Below are 25,153 nucleotides of genomic sequence, written 5' to 3' on the forward strand. Positions count from 1 at the left end.
TGACCCTTTAGAAATTATTCTAAAATGCTGACTTGCACTTCAGAAATTGTTGGAAACATTTGTACTGCTTAACATTTTTGTGGAAACACAGAGAGAGAGAGATGCTCTTTTTTTAATCAGGATCTTTAATAAAAATCTGAATAGATAATTGTAAATGGATTAATCTATCCATCTAGACAGGCAGACACTATGACTCACAGAGTCTAATCATTTCTTCAAGCCATCTCGAGCAAGGTCACAGACATTTGTATATAAAAGAACAGACTGAGTAATGTCACTAATTACACAAACTTACAAAAAAAAAAAAGCAAGAGGAAAAACTCTTGTTTAGACACACTTAATGACAAGCAGAAACTGATCTGTAACATTGCAGCAGTAAATTGCAGCCTCCAGCCAGTTCTATTACGGAGAATATTATGGCGATTAAAAACAGACTGAAAAATCCATCCCTGGTGGTCCTCTCAATAACATGGAGACATCATGACTCTTGCCAGCTCTGCTCTTGGAACCTGCCTGCTTCTAATTTTGCAGAAAGAACAGCTCATTTCTGGACAGACCCAATTCATTCTGTCTTTCTGGTGGGGAGGTACATTCTCCTGTCAACTTGGGAAAACAGGGGCCTCTTTGATGAACTTCGGAGCAAAAACTTTACTTCATCTGCTACTCAACTGTCCAGTGTTTAAATAAACAACCAAAGAGCATTTGCTTTATAATCATATCTGGAAACAAGCTTAAGGATTGGGTTTCTATTGTTCAGTTGTTAAAAATATTGTGCATGACGGCACATAACATAAGCTTTACCTAACCTCATCCATCACCGCGCTTAAATACCCAGTAGAACGAAGCCCAACAGCACACTTCGACACTACAAAATTTATAGACAATGGGATAGAAAAGACATGAATCAGTACATTTAATCAGCACAGGCTGAGATGTAGTTACGAGTCTGACTTTAACATCTCCATTCTCTTGGAATGTGACAAAAACTTTAATGCCACTAAAGGTTTATGACCTGGCATCGGTGGAAGCTATCTGCAAACTACCCTACGAAATCGAGTCAAGCCCTCAAAGGAGGAAGCAAAGCATTTAGGATATGAAAGATGTTCAAATTCCAGCACTTCTTAATGACCCAAATATTCCTGACATCGCTCAGTGTGAAAGAACAGAAAGGACATTTTATAGATCACGACTTCAGAACAGAAAAACAAAATGTTCTGGCTGGAAGGAGAGTGGAAAGATTTCGATTCCACACCATTTGGAAGACTTTTCTGGTTTAGTGGCATCCTATGAGCGCAAGCATCCAAAAGCCCAGCGCAGTAAGGCAGGCTGCAGCTCTGCAGGGAGCTTGAGCAAGCATGCAATGGTACGAAGCAGAATGTTAGTGTCTTGTCTGTCACCTGCTGTGTGTCACCAGGCTCCTGTCATTTCCCCCCATTCATTTTTCACAGTCACTCAACACTTAGACTCTCCATCTCCTCTATATACTCCTCCAACGCTGTCATTTTGGGAAGAGAAACAGAACACGAAAAGACTAGTACTGACACTACCAGATAAAAGGATGTGTTCGTCATCTAAAATTTATATAACCTGTTTATTCTGCTCTGCTCCAGCTGTCTGCATGACTATATTACATACCCAAACTTAAAAACTACCTAACTAACTATCAATTATTATTAATAAGCAGCAAATTACTTTTGTTGTTCGTGGTAAGTGGATGAGGATTTTTTTTTTTAATCATTTGTAAATGCACAGTGATTACACTCAGTTTCTCAAAAACTAAATATTTCAGAGCTGAGCATAACTAGAACAATTTATATTCAACAACAAAATTTTATTCACTTTCCTTTCCCAGGCCTGGAAACCATAATATTGAAATTCCCTGATATTTCCAGGTTTTCCAAGAACCCTGCATTAGTCATGAACACCACAGGTGTCAACCTGAATCACTCAGATTACTGATTTCATGAAATTTCAGCTTGTGATGATTTCTGAGTGAGTGAGTTGTTTACCTATCCATTGGGTTGTTAACAGAGGCCATTTCCAACAGTTTTCCAGCAACCCATTTGTGCAGACTGCCAGTATTTCGCTGCTGCCACCTCAGAAGGCAACAAGCTTAAAAGACCTCAAGACACTTTGTTCTTTTATTTTTGTACCATTTATTATTTTCCTCAAACTTTTATTTATTTTTTTATAAATGAACTGCCTCCCTGGAGAAAACATCTATGAAAGATTAAAAAGAGAAAGCAGGTAAAAGTCAGTAAGACAGAGGACAACTAGGGAAAAGAGGATGATGACCCTAAAAGATGACTTTCCATGTAATAGCTGTTCTTTCTCCTGGTCACATCTGTCATTGATTTTTATCTGGAGGCTTCCTCAGGACTGCATTAAGACTCCAGCAGAGCAAACATAAACAGGAGAGCGAATCCGGGACTGGCAGGGAACACACCGAAGCTAAAAAGGCCAAAGCGTCTTTTCATGTAGTCCAGCTAGCATTTGTGCTACTGCCCGAGATCTTTCACATGACGTAAGGGGATTTGGGATGGATCTGGGAAGTCTGACGTGCTACTTTTCTTTATCAGTACAGTTGCCGAAATCCACAGTACAGTAATTGTACCAATGGGCACATAAATCAGTCTTAATTTAGCCATAATGATGCAGGGGGGGTAACACTACTTCACTTTTCAGATGTTCATCAAAAAAAGGACACTGATGTTGTGCTCCATTATAGACAAATAAACTAGAAGGAAGTGACTAATTTCCTGGACAGAGTCCTAAGTTCGGACGAAGGGAAAAACAACACTGACAACAGGATTTGCTGAGAGAGAAGCACCAAGCAAGAGCTCTGCCTGTTCTATATCAGGAGCCGGTGCTGATGCCAAATGAACAGCTTTGTTACTGCTCCAGTTATGAGACGGACTGGGGGCCCAGTGTTCAGCAAGGTGCCGTGTCATGAATATTGAACGGATGGCTAAAAAGCGCCTTATCCTCCAGAACAGGCCGGGGTTAAAGGACAGACAAGACCAGGCTGAGCTTTCTATAAGCTTCGTCCTCAAAGAGATCTGTAGCAATTTAGATTGCAATGAATAATTGTGCCAAAAATAAGAGAGGCCGCAAAGTACACAGAGTTCGAGTGCGTTTGTTTGCGTGTGTGCGCGAGAATGGGGAAAGAGTTTCGTATTTCACCCTCAGGCCCCTAAACACACAGTTTATGTCCATATGTCGTTCAGATGCTTGTGTCTCAAATGAATCTCCAATGCCTCCCTGGAGTACATAACATTAATCAACAAGCTTACTTACGAGGCGCTACCCACACTGTAAAACCCCCGCCAGCTAATGACAGCCCTGCAAGAGTTAATTAACCAATATGGAAATCCATACAGCCCACAGCTTGTAAACTGTATCCCGCATATTATCGGTGGTTTAGTCAAGACATTGATTTTATATGTAGGTACATGATATGGAGCTGATTGTGTAACCACACACTGAACCGCACGGTTTAGTACTGAATGAATGAGTGCTTTAATTAAGACCTGAGAAAGCTGCAGTCAATTTAATTCAGGGAGCGGTGAGAATTACAACCACACCACCAGTAAAGCAATTGACTAAATCCACTGACTGATTCTTCAAAAGCTCATGTTGAGGAAAAACAGGATCTAGTTTTACATCCAACCCTATTGGATTTAGTTAATAAATCTGTCATTTAAACAATACAAAGATCTTTAAGCACCAGGCATGTTTATATTTTTATTTACAATATTCTATCTCCAACCGGTGGTATGTGTAGGGGTGTCCTTAAAGGGATAGTTTTACCAAAATAAACATTTCGTCATTTCTTACTCAACCTATGCTCACAAAACGCATCACTACTTCTATGATGAATGTTGACAAGTAGATCTAGGATGAACATCAAAATTTATAGTGAATGAGGATTTAAACGACAAGTAAATGAAGTCTGTTCTTCACATAAAGCTTTCTTTTTGGGTATAGGTTTTAAAGAGAATTTGAATGGAACATTGAATCCATTAATTAATTTCACTTTTAAAAATGTTTTACAGTTTTAGAATATATTTTACACATGAACCCAATACTTTTTATAATAATACTTTATACAAATACTTCCCATATATTACACTACATTTCTTTTAAAGTGATTTTTTTACCAAATTCCAAACAGAATTTAGCAGCTAAGTATATGTATATGTATATGTATGTATATACATGTATGTATGTATCTATGTATGTACACACACATATGAGAGAGAGAGAGAGAGCGCGAGAGAGAGAGAGCGAGAGAGAGATTGAATCACTTGATGTGTTATCCAACCATTTTGTATTATTACTAATTATATAATAACTAAAAGAAAAACACTTTTGGTTCTACTTTAGAGTTACTGGAAAATGTGTTATATCACATAACTCCAATAGCATTTTCAAGCTTAATTTATTCATTTTTGCCAACATAGCAGGATGCTGTAGTAAACCATAAACCACAAGCCTCAGCTTTATAGTCAATTTAGTGCCGAGTGAGATCTTCATATAATAACTATACATTATAAACACTGATTAACAATATTCATCACTCTGCAATGCATTAGCGAGACAGTTGCTCAATGCCATTTCTCACACAAACTAAACATATGTTTTTCATTGATACCAAGACCACGTGCTTGTGAAAGGTTAACTATATTCTGAACATGTTTTTGTGGGTGGGTGTGTATATATGCAAATGCTCACGCACAGTATGGCTTTGTTTGTAACAGTGAGAAAATATCCTTTCCTGCCATATCCCACGTCTCATTGCTTCCTCCTACAGTCTGAGGCCCTTCTTTAGTGTGATAGCAAGAGAATGAAGAAAAGACAGTCTATTTATATCTCTCCCCACCAAGCCCTCCTTGGTAGTTGCCTGCAGTTAATCATTATTCATAATGCGGGGGAAGCGTCACCTTCACCATGTCACGTAACACTAAGTGCTGGAAGGATCTAAGAGTTCCGTGTTCATCACCATTTGTCACATCTGAACGCCTGCATCTATAAATACACATGGTGACTATGCATGTGCCACTCACTTTGACCTTTCCACAATGTCCCAGGGCTTGACTCATCTCTGCTGCCTTTGTAACACCACCATGCTATATCGTGTAACATAAATGTTTTCGATTTTAAAAATTGAAAGTGCAATGTATTCCTGAGACGGAAAAGCTGAATCTTAGTGGAGCGACCTGGACAGCGACGCCATCTTGGAATGCATTGATGCATAAAGACACAAAACGATCAGTCTGTGCAAGAAACTGAACAGTATTTATATAGGTTTTTTTTTTTTAACCTCTGGTTCACAAAATATCCAAACTGTTTGAACTCTCCTAAGCACATCCTCCTGAGTGCAGACTTATAAGTGCATTACCGCCACCTATTTCTCAAGAGGACCATTGACACTCCTAATTGAAATTGTAGATCGAATATCAATGGTCCATTTGAGTGATAGGTGGCAGTAATGCATTTATAAGTCTGTGATCAAGCAAGAAGAAGACTACGCCTCAAGGCCTTCTGCTGAGCAGCACTCAGGAGAGTTTAAGCAGTTCGGACACTGCATGAATCAGAAGTAAAAATTCTATAAATACAGTTCAGTTTCTTGCACAGACTGATGGTTTTGTGTATTTATCAATGTATTGTCACGAGTCACAGGGTTTAATTTGTGTTTGTTTATTTTTATTTGGTTTATTGTATGTTTTAGCTGTGATTACCATCCACTTATAATAATAAGCACATTATAATAATAAATAAATCCAATCTGCATAAGTATATACTGCCTGTAGCAAGTGTTTTTTTCTTTTAGAGACCAACCATATTGAATGGATTTATAGGTCAGATAAATAAAGCACAAGCCTATGAACAGTGTATCACCTGCTCTTTTAGACTATGAGGTCTTGAGATAAGACGAGAGCACTCTGATAAACGAGAGCGCTCAAAGAGAATTGGGAGCCCATGCTGGGAGGCCGGTGGACTGATCAAACCGTAGATTAGAGCTGTTATGATCTACTCCGCTCTCCAACTCCCTATGAGGCACAAATGGTGAAATATTAGCTGAGACACAGCCCATGTGCTCCAGCTACAGACAGCCTAGTAGTCTAGAGTATCCACCCCTACACACTTCTAGTAAACAACCTTTGGGTGGAAGGAAAAGAAAAGGTGCGATTTCACAAGAATTCTGCTAAAGCTCTCCCTCAGCATTTGGGTGTAACCTGTGTAAGTTGTTCTGGTCTCACGAGAAATGCTCCGCTTCCTGTGCAAAACGGAAATGGATGCCAGTCCACTGCTCTCCAGGAATGCACAAGGTGAGTCTGTTAGGCTTTTCCTTTGCAGGGTGCTTAATTGTCTGTGACCCTTCATACACTCAGGAAGGAAATAAACGGTTCTTGGCAGCGCAGTTGTCTGAGAAGCTGGCGCTTTTGAATGTTAACATTCAATTAACCTTCTGTCGAGAAACAGAGGAGCATGCTTAATGATGGGGCTGTTTTCAGCTTCTCACTGCACATCATCTCCAAAACCTGCAGGTATTTAGCGATCATTAATCAGACAACCTCCCTGTGCTCAAAGTACATGAAAAATTCCCTCTGCAGAAATCCAGAACAATGAGGAGGATTTTAAACTTGCATGTATCTAAATCCTCAATCGCATAAAGGGAGGTATTGAGAAGTTTTTCTACTTTCATTCTCTACATTGTGAATATCGGACACAGATGTTACGGCCATTCAGCATGGAGAGTTTAGTGTTCCCTGGTATGTGTCTTGTTAATCTCATGGAGTCTTGAGAGCTTTCAAAACTTTCCTTTCTTCTGCACTAAAATGTCCTTTCGTCAAACGTTTCCCATTGCCAAGTTTGATACACGTGTAACATTTGCCATTTTCCTCCTCTTTCCACTGAGACTAGCACTTCCATGAAAGACAAAAATATATATATATTAACTCTTTATCGAGAAAGGTCAGATGGACACACAAGAGACTTTTTTTCAAAGGAAAGTAAAGAAGTCTGTTAAGTCAAACATGAGGTCATGGAATGTTTCGTCTTCTAGTCTGATGTCTGGTTCTAGGCACCAACTTTTCCCCAATTTAAGTTTCCATGCAAAAAAATATGAACTGGGAAAGGCCTTTGAGTGCTGAAGAGAGTTAAGTGATTTTCTTCACAGAAGAGTTCCAACTACAGAGTGCACATGTGTTTCCAATAAAAGAGTCCAGTTTGAGTCCAAGGTTGGGCCCCCTCACCACTTTGAAAAAGAATCTGTGAAGGCACCATGGGCCAGCGACAAATGGAAAAAAGGAAAACATAAGAAGCTGAGGAAAGAAAGATTGCAGTAGCAAAGATATCCTTTTGCTTGCTTGCTTTTGTTCACCCAAAAATGAAAATTGTCATGATTTGTTCACCCTCATGTCAGTCCAATCCTGAATGGACTTTTCTCTACAAAACCAAAAGGAGATATTTCTTAAGAATGGTGGTAACCAAACAGTATTGGTGAATAATGAATTCTATTGTATGGACAAAAAAATTAAGACAGATATTTTTACTTTTGTGTTCAAAAGAATAAAGAAAGTAATTTAGCTTTGGAATGACATGAGGGTAAGCAAATTATGACATTTTTTATTTCTAGGTGAACCCTTTAATATGAAACACCAATTGCATTACACTTATGATTTTAGAAGTTGTTTTTAAAATTTTTTAGATAATCAACCTTATTAAGACTCAATATCTTCCTGCGACAATATGCATGTGCTCAGAAGTGGCAACTGTTCAAAGCCGAAGGCCTATCGAGCTCTAGAGGAGTAATTTAACCTCCCAATGGGGGCAGCACCTAACAATTGCTCTCTGTTAGTAAGTGTCAGCCTCTTCCCCTCTCAAACTCTCCGTTGCTCAAGGGGCCACACCAGGGGTGCACATGTAACAGAGCAGAGCATTGGATCACAGTGCTGAAGAATGCTTGGGGAACACTGTATATACAGTGGAGGAGAGTGTGATTCTCTGCCCTGGCTTTGATGTCTGGGGCTGTAGAGCAGCGCTGGTGCGTTCTCTTTGCAGTGCTATATAAAGAGAATGGGAGATCATTACTTTCTGCAGGTGAGAATTTTCAACTGTGAAAATCCTGTGGGGCAGAGTGGTGCCTGTTAGACTAAGCCTATATGTCTCCTGCACAAACTTACCAATTCAGACACTTCAAAAGAACCATCCGGGTAGGCTTAGAGCTGAACCATTAATAGATTTATATTGACGTCCTATACAAGAACGAGGAATGTATGCAGTAACAGAATTAAATGTCTTAAAGGGATTGTCCAGACATAAATATTCTGACATCACTTATTCAACTTTATGCTGTTCCAAACCCATATTACTTACTTTCTTCTGTGCAACACAAAAAGAGAAATTCTAAAGAATATGCTTGTTGCTCTTTCCATATGATTACAAGGAACGGGTACTAGAGCTTTCAAACTACAAAGAGCATCATAAATGTAATATTTAAATTTTCATTTCAATATTTTACAAAGCCATTAGATGAAAAGGTAAGTTGTAAAACCAGATCAGTCTGGTGTGTGCATGAATCACTGAGAATGATTCCGTAAACTGAATCAACCAATTCATTAAAAGGTTCTCATTCAAAATAATGACTGAGTCGTTCAAAAACTTTAACAAAGTGAATCAAATTATTAATGGATAAGATCTTAATAAAATAAAATGCTTCATTCACAAATCAGATATCTCTACTTGACTCCTCAACAGTTATGAAGGAGATCTAAGCCGGAGTTTTAAGTGAACTTTTTCAATGACAATTTTAGTCTATTTCTTACAAAAAGATATCAAATGGCTTTAAAAGACTTTAAATATAGTGCACAATTCATGTATTCTTGTCATTTTGAAATTTGACGGTCCCATTTTTTACAACTTTTGTATTCCACAGAAGAAAGCAAGTCACACATGAAGGTGAGTGAGTGAACTGTGAGTGACTGGATCTTTAAGAAAGACTCTTTGGGGAATCTGTTTTTGCTGTGTGTTTCTCTGAAGCGCACAAATGGAAGGATGAGAAAGGAGAGGGAATAAGTTAGCAAAAAAAAAAAAAAAAAAAAGCAGATCGGTTTGATTTCAGATAGCTCTGCCTCTCCAGTGACTAGTTGTCCTTGTGTAAATGGTCTACCTATCTTGGTCAGGTACTGGGAGTGGAACATCCTCCTCCACGACTTCCGAGCAGTGCCCGAGGCTGAGAGCAGCCTCCGATTGGAGCACCTCATCTCCACATGGACGCTTTGATGTACACACACAAGGCAGCCCATGTCATTGCGTTTGAAAGCTCTCGTTTTCCGCAGCACTGACACACAGGTTGCATTGCTCCTGGCGTTCCAGGTGCTGCCATGTGTTAATCTCAGAGTCCTGGTTCCGCATCAAGCATCGCCTTCTTACGCGAACAGGCTTTGAAGAGCTGTCTGATCAAACCACTGCTTAACAACCCACATATCACTAGGAGCCTTCTTAACTACCGCCGCTTCAAATGGGCACAAGTTTAACCGCCCCAACTATGTTATCTGCGACGGCAGTTGAAGAGCTGCATCCTCGCAAGTATGTTTACAGCAAATCCTGTTAAGCAAAATAACACAGTAGAAAAAGAAAGACTTAAATTAAGATTCATTTCTCCATGTCCTTTCGGGCTGTATTCGGGTCATAACAAATGTGCCAGACAACACAAGGAGTCAGACACTAAAGTAATGAAATCACATTTGCTTGCACTGGCACTTTCCCAAATGATTATCCACAGTCTTACCTCATCACACACCAAGGTCTGCATTTCATGGTGACAGATGCAATGAGTGTGACAGTCTCTGCAGCCTAATGCATCTGTAGATCTGAATGCAGTGCATCATCTGGAGATCATCAGAAAATTCCATGGGTCTGTTTCGATGATATATATCTAAATAACGCCTCTATTTGAGGTCTTAAAAACGTTGATGTCTGCAGCCACCTGCAAAAGTACACAGCAGTACTGGACATTTGCTGGAGGAATCAAACTCTGTATAGTTGGGCCCTGAGGGCAACAAGGCCATCTGAGCAGATCTCATCCTCTGCTGTGACAGCACCCTACTGGACCATCAGGGACTTAAGATTATTTCTGTTGTTGGCCTTAAAATATAATCACACAAATAAAATATCCCACTCAGACATGAAGCATCATGTCTTGGGAATACCCAGAAAAACAATATTTAGACTTTCTGGAAACACCTAACTCAAGAATGAATGTGTTCTAGGCCAGCTAATGTCAAGGGCTGAAAAGATCTTAACATAACAGTCTCTCGTTTGGGCTATAAATCAGGGAGATGCATCCAACTCTAAATCTTGCTGTGTCTGATGTCACAAATATAAACCTGTAAAACTGGAGTAAAATTGGACCCAAAAAAGATAAATATACTGCATGCACCATGTTCTTAACAGTTAAGCTGTATAAGAATTACTGTGTACAAGTCTCACCCCTGACATTATTCTCACAAAAACAAGATGGTTTTATGGTACATTTCTTGTGCACTAAACTTCTTAAATGAAATACGTTAGCAATTTTTTTTTTTTTTTTTTGTGGTTTTTACAGACATCCTAGTTGAGCACTTTAGACCACAGAGGAAGTATAAAACCTCCAGTCCATCTGAGGGAGATATGTATGATGCATTTGGCAGGTGTTTCTATCCATATCAACTTGCATTGCATTCAAGCTATACATTTTATCCATTGCTGCATACCCTAGTAACTCATGGCCCTGTCATTGCTAGCACTGCATGCATTAAATACTGGCTACGGCTTTGAACACCAACCTGTGCGACTTTTACAGAGTTCTGAGTGGCACCTCCAGCGTGATATTCAACCTTGAATTTCTTGACTAACTCTTCGAACCTAAGAGAGAGAAGAGAGAAAAAGATCACATAAAAAAGAGCTTTATGCTTGCACACATATAATTACAAGCAATAGACCTATATGGTTAGACTTTTGATGCCACTGAAACAAGGGTGTTTTATTTTTAACACCGGCCTTGTCCAGAGTACAATCACAGGATCACCCAATGGAGATGCATCGAGAACAGGAAACCTCAGACACTGTAAACAGGAAATGGAGGACTTGAAGCCTTGTGCCGCAGGGCAGTGAGATTTCTGAGAAAGTGTGCATGAACTGTACTTCTGAAAGCATCTCTCAGTGTGTGACATGAGCACACATACACACGTGCACACACAAAAGACCCACATAATACAAAAAACAACCTGGGCCCATGTCTGGAAATTATTGCAGAGAAAAGAATCCACCACAAACCTGTCTGTGCAACAGATTTTAACAGCATGCAAACAGTCTGATTCACTGAAGGACGTGACCTACCATGGCCTCTGCAGTCCAAACACAAGCATAAAACCACACACACCCCTAGCTCCTCTCCACACAACCGCCATGTCTGAAGCTAATATTCATCCGGTATTCAAAAACCAGCTGACATTCTGAAATGACAAACACTGTTACACTGATATTAAACAATATTTTCATGGAGTGAATCAAGTGGCAGCTGTTGCTAAGGGAAGTGGGACTCTTCTCTGCGCCAAAAGAATGTCACAATTGAAATAGAGGGGGGAAAAAAAGTGTTTATTACGTTTGAAATCATGATATTTATCTTACAAAAACACATGGATTTGCTACAGGGGGCTTTCACTCACCCCCCGGAGCCATGTGAGGGATGTTTTATATGCACACTTTATTTCACGTCTTCTGAACGGTTGACAACAAACACATGCTTACCTCCATTTGAAAGGCTTGGAAGAGCAAGGGCAATATCCTCACCAAGGTTATATTCGTGGGATGTTTTTCACCTCACGTGCACGAATAAAGACATACCACGAGGGACGTGAAAAACATCCTGCGAGAAATTTAGAGCGAGGGACGTGATGGGCATATTCGCTTCACGTTTGGTGTGAACACACCAAAAGAGCTAGCCATTAATAATCAGTAATCAATAAAACAAAAATAAATGAAGCATTTTTATCTGGCTGGAATCACTTTCATTAAAAAGGTCTAGTTGAAGCTTTCACACATACTAGAAAAGGTGGTAACCTTAAATAGGTGTGGCTCTCAATGACACAATTTGTGTTCTCATGAACTCAGAGCCCACAGAGACACAAGCGCATAAAAACAGCACTGCACAATGTCTCATGAAAAGCTTATGTTCCATTAGAAGAGAGTGGCCTTCGGGCACTGAATGGGCCACCGCTGGCTCCCAGCACTTTCTCTGGGGAGTCGGTCAGCTCTCCCACGGATCTGTCACTGCTCTTGTGACACTGTCAGAGGGGAAAAGCCCAACAAGCAACACTTCATATCCAGCCAAGGAGCAGGAAGAAGCAGCAGGGGGCCGATTTCAGCGAGGGGTGGGGGTCTCGCATAACTACGCATTTAAGTACTTCCTTTAGCAACAGGAGCTCTGCATGCTTGGCAACAAAAGGCTCAGGCTGGAGATGGCTGGCATGTAGAGGCTCTTAAAGATGCTGCCCAACAACAAATGTACCAGTTTCTCACTCCAGCTTGTCTTCAGCCTTTTGAAGCATTTGTAAACAGTGGAGTGACACCTCCTGAGAGCATAATCACATGCGTCTTCCTCGTGTGTGCCTGTGAGAAATGCCTCTTAAAGGGACCATTTACCTAAATATTTAAATTGTCTTAAATCACCTACCGTATTTTTCGGACTATAAGTCACAACTGAATATAAGTCGCATCAGTCCAAAAATACGTCATGATGAGGAAAAAAAAGTTGCATAAGTTGCATTTATTTAGAACCAAGAGAAACATTACCGTCTACAGCCGCAAGAGGGTGCTCTATGATTTCAGTGAGATTCTACAGGAGCACTGAGCAGCTTGAGCGCCCTCTCGCGGCTTTAGATGGTAATGTTTTCTCTTGGTTCATTTCTCTTGGTTCATGTCAAATTAATTTTGAAAAGTCGCACCTGACTATAAAAGTCGCAGGACCAGCTAAACTATGAAAAAAAGTGTGACTTATAGTCCGGAAAATACGGTACATGGCATTCCGATTTACTTACTGGCTTAAGACAGAAAGTCCAAGTTGATCTGTGATGTTTTAGGTTCTTTAATTTTATAGAAGAGATGTCATCAATACGACTTCATAAATTTTGTACTGTACACAATAGCTTTGAGTGGATAACAGAACAAAATACTAGTCATTAGAGAAAAAAAAAAAATTCACCATTGGAGATCTTCAAATAAAAATGTTGAACTTATCATTCACCAAAGAATCTTGGGGAAAAAAAGTATTACAGTTTCCATACAACTATTAAGCAGCACAGCTGTTTTCAAAATTGATAATCATAAGAAATGTTAAATGATCAGCATATCAACATACTAGAACAGTTATTTAAAGGGATCATATGTTGTTGCTAAAAAAAATATATTTTATGTATTTGGTTTAATTAAAAGAACTTATGCAGTTTAAGGTTATTAAAAAAAAAAATGAATTAATCTGATCACTCAGAGCAGAATCGATTTTTTTAACGTTTCCGTTCTTGCGTTCCTCTGATATTATTACCATTTCAAAACCAGTTCGGGTGGAAGAAATACCAGTTAATAACGGTTTTTTTTTTTAAAACGATATTCTTTGCCTATAATTTGCCTAATAATAATAATAATAATATAATATAATAAGTAACGTTTCCTTTAGTCAAAAGAAAAGGAAAAAATAGAGATCTAATGTAAGCCAATAACCCGCGCTTAGTCACAGCCAATACAGCCTCATCTTTTCTAGATTTGGGCCAAATGTAGGCTACAAAAACTAAAAAAATCTAGCAACACTTTAAAGACATTAAAGTATTTTTAAAGGGATTTAAAAATGTTTGCTGCATTAAAAAAAAATAAAAAAAAAAACTCAAGAAGCTTCAGTAGTAAACTCTAAGGAGGTGCATTGCCATTGAGACTTGCCTATAATGAGTTCACAGCTGAGCAGACATTTCAGGCAGTTTTGGTTTCTGGTTCTGTTCCTGTCAAAGTTTTGTTCGTTTCCGGTTTTCGTTTTAGTTCCTTGAACCGGTTCAGAGCCCTGTTTGTACATTATTGTTTGCTCCTCTATGCCCCGCCTTTCTAAAAACAACGTCATTTTTTTTTTTTTTTTTTTACAAAGCTCATCGTTCTGAAAAGCAAGCTGTGCTCCGATTGGCCAGCTATCCAGTGCATTGTGATTGGCTGAATGCCTCAAGCATGTGATGGGAATGTTACGTCCTTTAACAAACCATGATGTGTGTCCCAGCCAGAACAACAGCAACAAGACAAAACAATAAAAACCTATTACAAACAAGGCATTTGTTGCATCCAGTGGGGACATAATTATGGATTATAATGACTTATTACTGTCTTTTTATACATTGCATTGCATAAACATAAAACAATGTCTGCATTTGTGATCTGAGGAGGACAAACAACAAGTGCTACTCTTGTAGTGCTACACTGCTCAAAACTCGCATTTGAATCATCAGTGGTAAATCCTTTAAATATGTAAACATGCTTGTAGACTGTGAGTCAGAACAGCCAGCATTGTAGTATTCTCTGCCAGGATCAGGAAAAAGTCCAAACAGCCCAAACTGAATATTTGGGTTTACTGTTCTGGAACGGTGTTGTAAATACAACTAAACCACTGATTTCTAGTCGTGTCTTCTTTTGAAAGGCCAATCAAAGTGGTTTCGCTTTCACAACGAAACGGCATCTCCAGAACATGGTGCCCATGGCAACAGCGAGAATAAAATTGCGCCTTCTTTCTATGTGTGAACATTTGGGCGGCGTTATGCAAATCTTCCCACATCGTCACATAGACATGGGGGTGTGTTTGAACGAGGCATTTTAGGAAGGTGTGGAAAAGTCTTAACTTTTATAAAGAACATCTTGGGTTTAAGACTTTAGTTTTTGTAACTTTAGGTACCTTACCTAACACTACAAAGAAAAAGGAAAACTTGAAATTGCATCATATGACCCCATTAAATTGTATTTCTGTTCAAATAATTATTTTAAAAAAAGCATCACAGTTGGTTCTTGCATGTCTTGTTATAAAATTGTATTATGTGAATGTACTTCACAGAAAGTTATCATATCACTGCAGACTAACTTGAAATATGGAGCAAGGTTTATATGTGCCACTTTTTTTTTTGTAGGACATTTTGGAGCCATTATAAATCACTATCTACTTTCATTGTTATGAAAAGACACACTAAAACATTTTGCTTAACATCTCATGTTGTGTTTCACGGTAAAAAGAAAATACATGTTTGTAATGAACTACGTTTGGTGTATCAGAAATAGTGGAAAAAGCTAATAAAATATTAAGCATTAGAAAGAAGAGAACCAAATGGAGATTTCTGTTTCACATGGCAAAGTTCACTGAAGTTTACTTAACCATTCCGTCTGTTTACAAACATCTTAGTATCAGGTCATAACAATAAAAGCGTTTTTCCAACATTCCTGTGCAGCCCAGGTCAGGGCTAAGTGAAGAGCCCATCAGCGCCCCCTGTCTGCAGCACGGGACCCTGAACTCTTCATAGCGTGGGAACAATATACACACTTCCTCGGCCTTCAGAAAAAAATTACTAACCATTCTGACCACAGTGCGTGGGACTGAGCTAAGAAAGTCAAACCACGAGCATACACACACACACACACATCACCATTTACACACATTCACACAAGGAAGAACTCTTGCACTTTTTGTCCAGTGCTTCACTGGAGAACACATCTTAGTTATGGCCTGAAATGGATCAGAAGAAAAACTCTGGATGGGAGATTTGCCACAGCACCTTAGTGTAGGGTTACAGAAGGCACGCACACACACACACACACACACACACACACACACACACACGTCCCTCAGAGAAAAACTGAGCACATATAGATTTAGAAAACTAACAATAAGATACTAAGAGAGGCAAGGAGCATACATGGGAGCATTATTTATTGAAAAAGGTGCTATTCAGAACTGTTTACTACCTCAGCAAAGGAAAAAAGCAGTCTACCTCACAGCAAGAAGCACAAGCACCGATACTCAATATTGACGGCGGTTTTATTTACTGTATAGTAGCTCGACTGGAAGCAGCTGATGTGGCTACATAGGCAATTCGCACAAACAAACAGCGAGCCTGTGGGGAGAAGCAGGGACTGTTCATCAGTGGCCACAGGCAAACACGACTCTACACAGTCTTGTGTCTAGGCACTCCACGAACAACATCAAAGCAGCACTCCAGTCAGATTGTGGAAAACACAATCAATTGTGAGAAGCCTTTTATTTCAGAAATGTAAATTGGGCGGCTGTAGAGCGGTGACAAAGGGAGTAAGTGGTACAGTGGGAGGTGGTGTGAATCTACGGACAGAAATGGGTTTAAAGTCAGACACAGCTGTTGCGCCAACGGGAGAATGTTATAATAGAAGTTCTCAATATATCCGGTACCTTGCCTTATATATACAAACAATTTTGTGTTAATAAATTTTTATGTCAAGCCTAAAAAAAAACAAAAAACTAATTGACACATTGATAAACCACCATTAGCTAGTAAATTTTAAAACAAATATTAAAACACAATGTGGGCAATATATTTTTATAATTTTTAACAGTGATAATCAGAACTAAAACATGAATGAAAATGAATTTTGCACATATATTAACAACTAAAATGAATCTAAAGTTAAAACGCACACACGCCACACACACACACATATATATATACACACACAAAGCTCCTTTTGCCTGAATTACTGTAGAAATGCGGCGTGGCATGAAGTCGATCAGTCTATGGCACTGCTCAGGTTGCTCTGATAGTGGCCTTCAGCTCTTCTGCATTGTTGGGTCTGGTATATCGCATCTTCCTCTTCATAATACCCCATAGATTTTCTATGTGGTTAAGGTCAGGCAAGTCCTGTTGGAAATTAAATCTGCATCTCCATAAAGCGGGTCAGCAGCAGGAAGCATGAAGTTCTCTAAAACTTCCTGGTATACGGCTGCGTTGACCTTTGACCTCAGAAAATACAGTGAACCAACACCAGCAGATGACATGGCACCGCAAACCATCACTGACTGTGGAAACTTTACATTGGACCTCAAGCAACGTGGATTGTGTGCCTCTCCTCTCTTCCTCCAGACTCTGAGACCCTGATATCCAAAGGAAATGCAAAATTTACTTTCATCAGAGAACATAACTTTGGAATACTCCGCAGCAGTCCTGTCCTTTTTGAAGTGAGATGCTTCTGACGCTGTCTGCTGTTCAAAGCTGCAGTAGGTAACTTCTGTAAAAATATTTTTTTTACATATTTGTTAAACCTGTCATTATGTCCTGACAGTAGAATATGAGACCGATAATCTGTTTAAAAAAAAAAAAAAAAAAAAAAAAAAAAAAAAAAAAAAAAAGCTCCTCTGGCTCCTCCCAGTGGTCCTATTGCCATTTGCAGAAATACATCGCTCCCGTTAAGAAACAACCAATCAGAGCTGCGGCCCATAACTTTGTTTGTTGTTAAAAATGTAGAAAAATGTATATAATAATAAGAGAGTACACCATGAATCCATTTTACAAACCGTGTTTTTAGCTTGTCCTGAATCACTAGGGTGCACCTATAATAAGTGTTTATATTCTGACTATTTAAGATTGCTTCGGGGGTACCGCAGCGGAGTAACCCAGTACCTTTGTGATTCTTCATAGACATAAACAGAGAGAAGTAGTTCCGGCAACGATGTTCTTCTGCAAGACGCAAGCAGTTCTGTTTATTAACCGCTAGAGCATCAAAAGTTACCGACTGTAGCTTTCAAGAGTGGCCTGACATAAGGAATACGACAGCTGAAACCCATGTCTTCCATACATCTGTACGTAGTGGTTCTTGAAGCACTGACTCCAGCTGCAGTCCATCTGTTGTGAATCTCCCCCACATTTTAGATTGGGTTTTGTTTCAGAATCCTCTCCAGGGTGCGGTTATCCCTATTGTTTGTACAATTTTTTCTACAACTTATTTTCCTTCCCTTCGCCTCTCTTTTAATGTGCTTGGACACAGAGATCTGTGAACAACCAGCCTCTTCTGCAATGATCTTTTGTGTCTTGCCCTCCTTGTGCAAAGTGCCAATGGTCATCTTTTGGACAACTGTCAAGTCAGCAGTCTTCCCCATGATTGTGTAGCTTACAGAACTAGACTGAGAGACCATTTAAAGGCCTTTGCAGGTGTTTTGAGTTAATTAGCTGATTATAGTGTGGCACCAGGTGTCTTCAATATTGAACCTTTTCACAATATTCAAATTTTCTGAGACACTGAATTTGGGATTTTCCTTAGTTGTCAATTATAACATCAAAATTAAAAGAAATAAACATTTGAAATAATCAGTCTGTTTGTAATGAATGTATATAATTTAGAAGTTTCACTTTTTGAATGGAATTAGTGAAAAACTTTGATGATACTTATATATACACAAATATATACACATATACACACCTATATATAATCTTTAAGTATGGTAACTTTATAAAAAAATAAAAATAAAAAAAAATCTAATCCATATGGTATGTAGCTATGAAGTCCCTAACAAATATAACCCACAGGATCAATGATGGATCTTAAACACAGCAAACCATTTAATTTAAGTGAAGCAAGAGGACCAGATTTTTTTTTCACTTTTTTTTTATCCTGTGAGCACCAAATGTTCACTTATAAAAAGAGGGGGCACAGTGAGGAACGTCAGACTGCACTCTTTGAAATTCCCCAACACAAATGTTACAAGAGCCGAAAAGAATGCGCTTAAATGTCAGATTGATAAAACCATAGGCAACATGTCTTGCATATGCTTGTGGTTATACATATTAAAGCAAGATGAGAGACTGAGTGTTGATCCAAAATGATTTTTTCAGAAAGAGATTTTTTAAAAAGCCACTATTTAAGGACTTTTAGGGTCTAATTTATTTATTTTTTGGTCATAAGAAGCTTAACCAAAATATAGCTGCAAAAATAAGGAGAAAAGCACAGGGATGGAGGCGGGGAGAGAGAAACCAGGTCAAGTCTTCAGAATTCTTTCAGATGGAGCTTTCAAGCACAACAATCGCAGTTAATTAGATCCAGAATATCCGCCTCCACTCCAATAACATTGTTTTTGTCAATAGAACTGGATACAATTAAACAAGAACAATGAGACAGCTCGCTCTAAACGCTGAAGTGAGATGCTCTGCTCTGCCAATATCATTGTTTGCACAGAAGACCTCTAATGAAGGAAGAATACAGCGCTTTACTAATGCAGGCCATATTCTAAACAGAACTGACAGCTTCACACAGAACCTGCCTTTATGACAGCTGACACCGCTCAAGCCAAACATACAGAACTAGCAATAATAACAACCACTTAAATACTCATTAGCAGACTGATATAAAACAACCTGTCAGGGACGCATCCAGATCGCAAGAGATATAGAAGAGAAGCTTGAAACATAAGACAGTTAAACAATCTGAGCGGTGTGTGTGTGTGTGTCTATGTGTAAGCTCCTCAATGATTCATGGAGATCCTTCAGAATGCTTTTTGATGAACCGTTCAGTAGTGGTTTGGGGAGAAGGCTGGGCAAAGAAGCCGAGCAACGATTGCACTGAATCCACAATTCCTCATAGATGCCAATGGGTCCCTGGCTTAGGATGTGTTGTACACTAGACAGGACAACTGACAAATAAATAAAAGCCTTTTTGTTGTAAACAAGGGTTTATTTAAGTCCATGAGGATTGGATAGAAAACACTAAAGGGTGCAAGAGTGGGAGATCATAAAAGAACAGAAACACTTTACTAGGAACAGTTTGTTTTGTGAGTAATCACCCCACTGAATAATAAAGTGAAGTGCATGTTGAGACTAATGCCAAAACGTTAAGATATGGTGAGAAACTCTGCAATAGCTAGTGTAGTAACACTTTTAGTGGAAAGTTACATATCAAATGAGAAAGTACGCTGAGAGCAAATGTGATCTGCCAATTCTGCCTTATATTGTTCAAAATACTTAAAATAAATTCAATTAAAAAATAAAAGAAAAAATTTCCATGCAGTTAAAATGGATGGAAATAGGAGTGTTCACGTTTTGAAAAGAACCCAAATGCACTTTATGAAAGGGTAAGTAAATACAATGTGTACTTCTAAACTGTAACATATTTAGAAACCGGTCTGCAGGATGATTGCATGCACAGAATGATGATGATGCATTTTCCAGTCTGTTATTAGGGATAATAAATAATTTTTAAAAAATTGCTAATTTTGTTGTTATATCACAAAATGTACAATTATTCAAAGAGGCTATATTTCACCAGTCCTGGGCCAAGAGGTCTCTTTACCTGGGGCATGAAGCTAACGTGTATTTTTAAAAATACTGAAGTATTTCAAAATATAACAAATGTAATTGTGATCAAATAAATGCAGCCTTGGGGAGAATAAAATAATTTTCATTACAAATACTTTACTTACCCCAAACTTTTGAATGATTCTTGAATTGAGAAACTGATGAGTTTGATTCATGAATGATTCAATGAGATGAATGTTGTGAACTAAACAATCGGATTCACTGAAAATTGAAGAGGTCATAAAACCTAAAACCAAAATGCGTTCTTGTCTCAGGAAAAAAAAAAAAAAATTCAAATGTTCTTTTAGGGTGAACTACATAAAGTGAATGTCAGATGTGCTGTATTCATCCAATGGTGCTCAGGAGAGACCGTCTGGACTGGGATGCACATAGGTGCATGTCTATACTAGAACTGAGCTTTCTATCAAAGATTTATATAGCATCTGTTAGAGCTATTGACATACAACCATGACCTCAGAAAGAGCTGCCTTATTTTCCCATTTGAAATCATGGCAAGCACTTGGGCTCTTTGTCGAACAAATTCTGCAGAGGCCGAATCGGGAGTGAGCCAACACATGTCCTCACCTATACATGAATACAGACACCTTCACATATATAGAAAAACACACACACAGAAAGACACAGTCAGGATTAATGGCAGAGAACAAATTTAACCTGCTGTTGGGTGGTCGTGAAAAAGTCCGGATAAACTTCTGACTACGTCTGAATTATGAAGTGAAATAGATGGGTTCATTTATTTGGAAATGCACATACCAGGTGGCAAGAGCGTGGGACATTATTAATGTAGCTGTCATGTAAATTCCACATAAACACAGGAACAGAGAGGAAATGTACAATTTACAAGCATCTCACTGACCGAAGCCACAAAGCAGCCATTCATTCGCCAGCGCCGCACGTTTAAATAAAAACAAGGTGGTCAATGGCTGCACGTCAACGTTAGCCTCTCAATAAACAAGTGAATTATACAGGCCTGTCACAAAACGGATTTAAGGTTTTGATTTAACAGAAAACGTATACTTTAGAGATGAAAAAACAAAACAAACAAGTTACATTTAATGGCTTAAAAAATGAAACAAAAAAAGGTCATGCAACTAATGCTGCTGACTTGAGCTATAATGCTTAAAAAAATCTTTGGACTACACAGAACAACTTGGAATCTATAAATTGACATCCAAAGCAGAGTATAGTTCACCGGTGGCTGGGCAGTGGCCCTTCTCTCGATCTCTCTCTCACGATGAGTCATTAACAGGCAGGCAGAACCAAGTGTCCTGGCTTTAAATGCCACCCTCTAAAAATAAACCCCCAATTGCAGCCTGACTAATGTCTCCATCAGTATTCGCTGTTCCTGTCCTGCATGCTAGCTTAAATGCTAACCTGCACAGAGCACTTTTCCACAGGAAGGGGGGACCTACATCTTGCCCTCTCTCGATGTTAATCATAACACGCTTGGAAATTTCCGCCTTCTTTTACACATAGTTCTCTGAGGTTTTTCTTTACACGTGCCTAGCAGGGGAGGGGATCTCCTTTCTCACATAGTTATACGTTAGGAAAAAGATGTAAAGGCTTTCTACACCTTTCAAAGCAGTGTGTTGTACAATATATATGAGTGTTTCTTCAACTACAAGCACATTTATGGCTCGGGATGATTTGTATAACAGATTTGAATGTCTTTCTTTTTGTGAAGTTCACATTAAAACTTTTTTTGAAAACTTTTTTTCATGTTTTCTTTATTCGTTTTTGCTACTTTTCAAAAGTCTTTTATATAATTTAATGTTTAACCACTGTCCCAGACCCAGATCTTCATTGTAAATATATCTTAAAATACTGGTTACTACATTTTAAAAACCATGATATATTAAACATAGAATTAAATAACTTTGTTTCTAGTTTGGAAATCATTTTCACAAGTTGAATTTTTTAAGATAAAATTGTGGCGTCATATCACACCACAAAACTTTGCCCTGATAAAGTTTTATTAAAAGTTAGTGTACTCCCTCAGCGGGGAGAAACACGTTTGGTATGAAATTAGGCATGATGGCAAATTGTGAGAGTATTTTTGTCGCACATTTCCAGTCAAACAATTTAAAATTTAAAGCACATGAAATGCTAGCTATGGAATTAGTCTAAACAAGACAATTTATTTATTCACATAAACCAAGGATTCTCAAATTTTGTAAACTGAACCCAACTGATGAAAATCCACCTGCGGTTTTAGGTTTGTATTTTATTAATTAAACAAAACATTTGTATGTTCACTGTTCTCTCATGACAGTTAATGGTCACATGCAGTTAAACCAATAAAATATATTCCAAGTGTTTTATTTTGACTGATATTATTTTAACATTTATGTATAATAAAACTTACATTTTTATGACATAATTAATCATTTCCTTTTCATCCTTATCCAGCAGTTCCTTCACAATCCCCAGTTTAGGAAATCCTGCCAGAATATAATTTCCTCAAGAGAATGTTAACAAATGCAATAATAATAATAATAATAATAATAATAATTTGAGGTGGTGGAAATTGCATAAAAATTTTAAGAGGACAAATTAAATAGACCAGCTATGGAAAAATAGGGTCCACAGGTCAAAAAAAAAAAAAAAAGTTAAAGAAACACCAATAAAACATGACACCTTGAATATTGTGTACTCATGAACTGCTGGTGTTTCTCCCAGTTTAAGAGCAACTCAGCAAATGTGTGTGTGTGTTGTGTTGGGGGGGGCATGAGGTGTAGTCGCCAATAGCTCTAGAAAACCAAACATGCATGATTGAAGTAGAATGAAGATGGGTCTCAGGTCGAGGTGAAAGAGGAGGGGAGTTTCCTGTGGGCTGAGGGCGATAAGAACCCTATTTCAAATAAAGCTACATAAGGCATGAAACAGTGTGGTTAAGCCAGCTCTTGTGTGGAATGTAGTGCTTGACGTGCATGCCTATATGGCCCTTTACATCTGAATCGCAGACAGACGGAGTGTCTACAGCCTCCTGTGAGGCCCTCTTCCCCAACGGTCCACATTCACCACGTCAATGGAGGAGCGATGGGGAGGACTTAATAAAGCTTGGTGGGACACCTGCTCCTAGTCATCCACACTGGGGAATCTGTGGGTGTTTATTTCACATGAGGGGACTCCAACGGACTGGAATCGAACACACACACAGGCACAGACAGACAGGGGCTCACAGGATTTGGGCTTGAATAACTGTTTTACAGCACCTTGGAGCACAGACGGCGAGGGGCCCTGCTCTCAGAGGGCTTAAAGAGTCCTGCTCAAAAGCAGCAGCTGCCTCGGGACCTTTCCCCCCTTGCAGGGGCCCAGGCGATCACGTGGCTCCGCTACAATCAAGAGCCTTTTAACCATTTAATCATTTAGCAGAGAGCACACACATATCATTCTCCACCCTAAACAGCTGTCACAGGCCATCCTGAGCCGCTGAAATCAGAGGACGTCATTAACCGCTATAAAACATGCTCTGAAACAATGTAGTATTTTATATGTGACACAAAGTTATCCCATGGGATGCTACTCAATCAATGTCAGGACGTCCTGGGTAAAGAGCTTTTGATGTGTATGGTTGATAAATTGCAGTCTGCAAAAAAAAAAAAAAAAGCTGTGCAAGATGCAATTCAAGTTCATTTAAATACAAATCCAACAGCAACTAAATGGGTTTTGACATTAAATAAATACTTTTGGAAAGTTGTCCTGTGGTATGGAGGTTTCGTACCTCAATTTAAAACAAGCAACATTTACCTTTTTGAAAAATTATTTTACCATAAAAACATACAAATATTATCTTGTCATGTAACCTAAAAGACAACTAATAATATTTATGCCTTAAAAATGTTATATAAAAAAAGTTAAGAATATTAGAAATAATAATTAAGATGAATTAATGTTATTATATTTGGTTAATTCATTTGAATTATGTTTTTGAAATATTTACCAATATATATATATTTTTAAATATTTTATATATTTAAGTTGCTTTGGAGTATATAGTGTCAAACTGCATTGTCAATGTGTTTATTATTATTTTATTTTTTTCCTTGTGTTTGAGTTGCATTTTTTATATGAAAAGTGCTATAAAACATATACCAATTAATTTATAAGGTAAATACAAGGTTATATATATATATATATATATATATATATATATATATATATATATATATATATATATATATATATATATATATATATATATATATATATATATATATATATATATTAGTTGACATCCACCAAGTATCCACACACTTTTTCCACATGTAATCAAACAGAGTTTACCAATGACAGTAACATCTAAACCATAGACTCATTTGCCAACAGGAATCAGTACTTCAAAACATCAACAAAACTACAGGAAGAAAGAAAGACAAGTGTTTATGCCACAAGAATTCTCTCTCGAAATCTCTCGAGAGGCGAGTTTTCCATTTGATTGGCACTGAAGGCTATATTTAGACAAACAGCTAACAGACGCACTGGGATGCACTCAATGCAGGACGACGGCGAATGTAAAAGTGCCAGTCAATCCTCATTTCAACAGAGTCGTCTGGTGCGCCAATTCTTCCAGACCTTCAGGAATTAGCTGCGTGATCAGTGGATAGAATTTCCCTTTTTCTTTCTCTCTTGGGTGAGGCTGCTAATCAGCAACACCAAGCTAAGCAACATGGTTTGTTTAATTAATCTGGTAGTTTACAAGGAGACTAAGGACTTCATGGGGGGAAAAAAAAGTAGAGAGGGGGCAGATCGGGGTGAAA

At 38.4% G+C, this 25,153-nt stretch overlaps 1 protein-coding gene across 2 annotated transcripts in view; it reads right to left on the reverse strand.

Moving 5' to 3' along the window:
- LOC113112549 (adenosine kinase-like) overlaps positions 1 to 25,153 on the reverse strand; it is a 66,921-nt gene that overhangs the window by 24,366 nt on the left and 17,402 nt on the right. For both annotated transcript variants that reach the window (XM_026278221.1, XM_026278222.1), the window contains exon 4: positions 10,833 to 10,911. In XM_026278221.1, coding sequence (XP_026134006.1) covers positions 10,833 to 10,911 — 79 coding nt within the window. The remainder of the gene's footprint in view (positions 1 to 10,832; positions 10,912 to 25,153) is intronic.

The sequence above is a fragment of the Carassius auratus genome, chromosome 13 (assembly GCF_003368295.1).
Source record: "Carassius auratus strain Wakin chromosome 13, ASM336829v1, whole genome shotgun sequence".
NCBI classification, from domain to species: Eukaryota; Metazoa; Chordata; class Actinopteri; order Cypriniformes; family Cyprinidae; genus Carassius; species Carassius auratus.